At 38.4% G+C, this 6,751-nt stretch overlaps 1 protein-coding gene across 1 annotated transcript in view; it reads right to left on the bottom strand.

Annotated features, from left to right (window-relative positions):
• Positions 1-417: 417 nt before the first annotated feature.
• LOC108669132 overlaps positions 418-6,751 on the bottom strand; it is a 34,679-nt gene continuing 28,345 nt past the window's right edge. The window contains exons 18-19 of the mRNA XM_047885741.1: positions 6,381-6,576; positions 418-652 (exon numbers count right to left, since the gene is read on the bottom strand). Of these exons, the coding sequence (XP_047741697.1) occupies positions 449-652; positions 6,381-6,576 (400 nt within the window). The 3' untranslated portion in view covers positions 418-448. The remainder of the gene's footprint in view (positions 653-6,380; positions 6,577-6,751) is intronic.

Below are 6,751 nucleotides of genomic sequence, written 5' to 3'. Positions count from 1 at the left end.
TCCGTGTCTTCGTTGTGATACGTCTCGTATGTCCATGAAGAAAACCTTTTACGCCTATTATGCAGGTCATTCCAATATTATTAGGCTTATTATTAAAGCCATTTGAGCACTTCTAGGCCTCCTTTTTCAGGCTTATCAGGCCACAGGCCTCTTATGTTTTAGACATATTAGGCTATAGGCCTCTTTCTTCAGGCCTATTATAGGCCACAGGCTTTTACGTTATAGGCCAATTAGGCTATAGACCTCTGATGTTTTAGGCCTATCAGGCCATAGGCCTCTTATGTTATAGGCCTATTAGGCTATAGGCCTATCAGGCTATAGGCCTCTTTCTTTAGGCCTATTAGGCTATAGACCTCTTCGTTTAGACCTATCAAGCTATAGGCCTCTTAAGTTTTAGGCCTATTAGGCTATAGGCCTCTTTCTTTAGGCCTATCAGGCCACAGGCCTCTTATATTTTAGGCTTCTTCTTGCGCCTCATCTTGTCGATGTCCTTGCCGAAGACGTCGCCGGACCTGAGGGCGCAGATGAGGTCGTCGAACTGCTTCTCCTGGTGGGGGGCGGCGGAGGGGGGCGACAGCTCCTGGCCCCCCTCCTGGTGGGGGGGACCGTCCTTTTCCTTACGCCGCAGGGTCTCCAGGTGCTCCTTCCGCTTCTGGGGGGGAAAAAGGGGAATCATTTTCACGAAAAATTTTCGGGGAATTTTTGGGAAAATTTATAGGGCAAATTTTTTGAAAATTTTTCGGGGAAATTTTTGGAGAAATTTTTTGGGGCAAATTTTTTGCGGAAAATGGGTGTAAAAAATTAACAAAAGGCTGTTGAAAATTTTAAATTTTTAAGGAAAGTTTATTGAAAATTGACGTTAAAATTAGTTAATAAACTTTGATTCCGTGGCAGGAGCGCCACCAGACACTGAATAAAATTAATGGGTGATATTGTCCAAACTCCAAATAGTGCCCCGTGACACACTTTCTTACCCCACAGCACGAGCAGAAAGCGGTCGTAGCACTGATACGCGCTTGTGAAGTGCTAAACTGGGTCAGGATGACCCACTCAAGGGCAGATAATTGCATCGTACACTTCGCAGTAAATGCGAAGTGTACGGAACTTGTGTCACGTATTGTAATATTTTGAAGAAATTTTCATACAAAAAAGAAAAAATAACGTTTATTTCGAGTTAAGTTTTATTGAGTTCTCACATATTACTGGGAACCTTCAACCAGGAATAATCAAATTAAATTGTATCAACCAAACTGAGTCAGGGTGACCCACATGGGGGCAAAAAGTGTATTTTTTATTTGCACAAAGTCTTACTCGTTTATCTGTGTGAATTTGAATGGATGTTTCTGTATACGGACAAAGTAATTATGTATGCTTCTAGCGTCAAGTTGTATACATCGTAGATATATAAGTGCTGAATATCATACATAACACTACACATTATACATATAAATAACTATTCATAAGTATATAATGTCTATAACTTCAAACGCTGTTCCAATACTTAATTCTTCTTGTAATAATCAAATAAATATGTGGGATATTGTCTCAATCTGAACATCTATTCTGAGTTAGACAAAAGCAAGGCATTGCAAAACTGAAGGGAATGCATAGATTAAAAATTTATTTTCGCACATTATATAATATATTTTGTATATTATCATTAAAAATTATAATAATTATATAAAAATTGAACTATATTTCGCAATTGGCAAATATAATTAAATACAGCAAGTCAAGTGAATGAAGATAATGTGGCGGAGAAATAGATTTAAATAAATATTTGTATGTATTTAAATAGAATATAATAGCTTTATTATTAAACTCTGTTATATAACTATTATATTATATTACTGGACTCTGGATCAGTCCAGAGTAGCTGCTCTGACAACAAGTATTCAATATTTCAGAGTAAACAGAGCAATATTTCCTCGCTAATATCGAGACAATGTATATTACTACAATACAGTATCTTAATATAATATTACAATATAATCGTATATCACTATTCTATAGTATTGTATATGAGTACTCAATTCAACATTAACATGTCTGCAGCGAAACTTTTCGGAGACCAAGTAATTAAAATAAATCAACTAATTCAAGCAATTCAAGTAATTTGAATAACTCACTAATTAAAATAATTCAAGTAATTCAAGTGGTTATTATATACGAAACTTGCGTTACGTAATGTACACTGTTAGAAAAATTTCCGTTAACGGTATTACCGGCGTTTCAGTGGCCGGTGGGCACGTGAAAAGAAACACCGTTTCACTGTTTTTATTCTTATTTAACACTAGAAATCCGTAAAACATCTGATAAAAACGGCGAAACAGTTTATTTTCACGGGGCCACCGGCCACTAGGATGCCGGGGGGACTGTTTTTTCGCCGTTTTTTCTAACAGTGTAATATTTCGTACGATAATCAAAGCTCAAACTGCAGACATAAGTAATTATGAACGACGTGTATTATGGAGAAATATTCACACGAAAATAACGTTCAAATAAAATAAAAATAACGTTTGTGAAGGAAAAATAACGTTTAACGCTTATAAAAGGATAAATAACTTTTAATAAGAGTTAAGTTTTATTGAGTTCGCACACATTCCTGGGAACCTTCAACCAGGAAGAATCCAATTAAATTTTATCAATAAAACTGAGTCAGGGTGACCCACATGGGGGCAAAAAGTGTATTTTTATTTGGACAAAGTCATCCTGATTTATCTGAGTGACTTTGAATAGATGTTTTTGTATGGACAAAGTAATTATGTATGTTTATAGCGTCGAGTTGAACACGTCATAGATGAATAAGTTTTGAATAGCATATGTAACACTACCTACACATAATACATATAAATAACTATTCATAAGTATATAATGTCTATAACTTCAAACGCTGTTCCAATACTTAATTCTTCTTGTAATAATCAAATAAATATGTGGGATATTGTCTCAATCTGAACATCTATTCTGAGTTAGACAAAAGCAAGGCATTGCAAAACTGAAGGGAATGCATAGATTAAAAATTTATTTTCGCACATTATATAATATATTTTGTATATTATCATTAAAAATTATAATAATTATATAAAAATTGAACTATATTTCGCAATTGGCAAATATAATTAAATACAGCAAGTCAAGTGAATGAAGATAATGTGGCGGAGAAATAGATTTAAATAAATATTTGTATGTATTTAAATAGAATATAATAGCTTTATTATAGAGGACTTGAGCGTGGATTTAAAGTTTAATTTCGAAAATTATGTAATATATTTTATTGTATTTTATATAATTATTATATATTATAATAATTATTTCAAGAGTAGCTGCTCTGACAACAANGAATTGAAAAAAAAATAAAAATAAAAAATGTAGACACTAGAAAACTATTAATAAAAATCACATGCACAAAAAACTATACACCCGCTCTTAGGAACCCCCCACCTCATAACCCCCACCCTACCCTCCTTACCTCATTCAACCCCTACCCTCACCTCATAACCCCCCTCCCCTCACCTTATAACCCTCACCTTCACACCTCATAACCCCCCCTCACCTCATAACCCCCCCTCACCTCATAACCCCCCTCTCAACTCATAATCCCCACCTCCACACCTCATAACCGGTAACCCCCTTCCCGATGTCCGAGAGGAGGTCGCGGAAACAAGTCCTAATGTGTTTACCAACAGACCTAGTTAGCTATTGAGTGCACGGTGTCACTGAGACCTTGGCTTACAGCATATGTGTTACATAGACACGTGTTGGATCACGCGATCAAGACCTTAACAGTGGGCGGAAGCGAAGGCTATATAAGGTCTAGGAACACGTGATAGATCACGCGATCAGGACCTTAGTTGTGGGCGGAAGCCAAAGGCTATATAAGGTCTAGCAACACGTGATAGATCACGCAATCAAGACCTTAGTTGTGGGCGGAAGTGAAGGCTATATAAGGTCTAGCAACACGTGATAGATCACGCGATCAAGACCTTAACAGTGGGCGGAAGCGAAGGCTATATAAGGTCTAGGAACACGTGATAGATCACGTGATCAAGACCTTTATAGTTGTGGGCGGAAGCGAAGGCTATATAAGGTCTAGCAACACGTGATAGATCACGCGATCAAGACCTTAACAGTGGGCGGAAGCGAAGGCTATATAAGGTCTAGGAACACGTGATAGATCACGCGATCAAGACCTTAGTTGTGGGCGGAAGCGAAGGCTATATAAGGGCTAGCAAACCTAAGTAAGGTCCCAGTAGCTGATGAGCACTCCGCGATATAGCGTGTCGGTAGAGTTCTCCGACCTTACGGCCGATGCCGTAGCTTATACCTCTGTATATACCGTAATGTATAACCAGCCCGTATAATAACCACCCCGTAGCTTATAACTCTGCATCGCAACTCTGTATTACCACCCCGTATACAAGATACGTTATCTGGACTTATGTGTCTTACTTATCCTCACTACCTTAGTCAACGAAACCTGATCCTCAGGTAGAGCTTAATATAATGAGATCAATGTCTTGAGCGCAACCTCGGAAAAGCGGAGTGGAATGGTGGAAGGGGGGAATGGAACGGAGAACAAGGAAAGGTTCACGAAAAAAGCTAAAAAGGAAGTTAAGAACAAAACAAAAGCAAAGAAGAAACTAAAGAAGAACAAGAAAATGAAGAAAATGCGTCCTAGTGAAGACGTCAACGAAGACACTCGAGTTGACGCTGCTGTTATCAACGGAGCTGAAGACGTGAAATCAACGGATGAGGTTCGTAGGACTGTTATAAGATCATCCTGAGTTCTAATCAATTTATCAATCCACTTCATTTATAATCAATTTATCAATACATTTCATTTATAATCGATTTATTAATCCATTTCATTTATAATCTATTTAACAATCCACTTCATTTATAATCTATTTATCAATCCACTTCATTTCTAATATATTTGTCAATCCATTTCATTATTAATCTATTTATTAATCCACTTCATTTATAATCTATTTATCAATCCACTTCATTTATAATCTATTAATCCATTTCATTTATAATCGATTTATTAATCCATTTCATTTATAATCGATTTATTAATCCATTTCATTTATAATCTATTTAATAATCCATTTCATTTATAATTCATTTATTAATCCATTTCATTTATAATCTATTTATTAATTCAGTTTCATTTATCAATCTACTTAGGTTTTCTCTTTATATCCTCCCATAATCTTGTTTAATTTCAAACTGCTAATCAAGTATTACGAATGCCAGCGTTCCTCCGCCATAAAATCATCTGTTATGAAGATATTCTCTAACAATACATTATTGATTATTGTATTGTAATGTAACTTGCGTATGTAAGGTCTGCTCATTGATATATACCCACTATTTACAAACATTTTCTATTCTAATATTCACTAAACTACTATTTACATTATTTTAACGATCTTTATACATCCAAACCTCTAAGCCATTTTTTAAACCATGCTGCCCTCGAGTGTTGTATTTCATAACTTCAAAGAAATATTCTCCCTTCAGAAGCAATATGTTTAAAATTAAAAACGGTTTTCTTCTCAACTTTTGCTTCTATGAAAGTCACAAAAATATCCATTATATTATTATATCCGCTCTGCTTAGGAATTTTTTGTGCGTATTTGTCGCTTATGACTTAGTCACATTTAGTGGGTGTAGTGGTAGGCTCACTAGTAGCAGTTTTTTGCGTAGGTTTGCTGGTCTTTTTAGCGCATTTTCTGATTTATGGAAAAAAGGCGCTATTGTGCTCGCCATGTCCGTCCGTCTGTCCGTCCGTCCGTGACTTCAAGTTTTCGTCGACGAGAAAATGCGCTCTCTGTCACTCACTGCAGTGAGTACTGAGTTATATTTTTTTAAATTTCTATGCCGCTTGATGAAGGCAGAAACACAATTATATCTGTAAGGTTCATTTAAAATTTTAAATCTTAGGGACAGTTCGCCCTTGCCCATCCAGGTAGCTTCTGAAAATATTTTAAGTCAATAAACTGAAGAGGGTAGCCATATTCACTACTTGCACGGCTGATTGGTGTAGGTCCGGAGAGATCCAAGGCGTTCGATTCAGGGCTTATTGGTGCACAAAATTGGTGGTGCACGGCTGCGTTCCCAAGGAAAAGTGAGAGGTGAATAAAGCGTAAGAAATTCGGCTAAATAGCGACCGTTGGCAACTACCACAGGAGGGGGGAGGAGGGGGGGTTCCCGCTGGGGGTATATATAAGGCCACAGGCGCGCATACGAGGCAGTCGGCAGCGAGACAGAGGAGAGGGAGAATGTCGGGCGTGCACCGACCAGTGACCAGCTGCCCGTTCAGTTTCGTGTAACCAACCCGCCATATCTTCTATCGTATTTATGCCACTCACCACCCTCGTGAGGTCATCATACTGCGCCCTGAGGTCGGCCACGACGCCCCTCGCGTAGGCCAGGAACTCGTTGAGTGCCCGGGAGTAGCGGTCCGCGGGGGAGGAGGGGGAGGAGCTCTCGTGCCACGCCACCTCCGCCGTCAGGAAGCGCAGGCCCTCCTCCAGCTGCTGCAGGTCCTTCTCCAGCTCCGGGGAACTGAGGGGGGAGAGGGGAGGTGAGGGGAAACTGAGGCTACAATGAAGGAAAAGTGTAGAAAGGGAGAGAGGGGAAAGTGGGGAAAGTGAAAGAAAATTGAGAGGTGAATAAAGCGTAAGAAATTCGCCTAAATAGCGACCGTTGGCAACTACCAGAGGAGGAGGGAAGGGGGGGG

This window comes from Hyalella azteca, unplaced genomic scaffold, assembly GCF_000764305.2.
Source record: "Hyalella azteca isolate HAZT.00-mixed unplaced genomic scaffold, Hazt_2.0.2 contig2941, whole genome shotgun sequence".
Taxonomy (NCBI): domain Eukaryota; kingdom Metazoa; phylum Arthropoda; class Malacostraca; order Amphipoda; family Hyalellidae; genus Hyalella; species Hyalella azteca.
The sequence above is the reverse complement of the archived record's forward strand: the minus strand, read 5'-3'. Positions and strand labels throughout refer to the sequence as shown.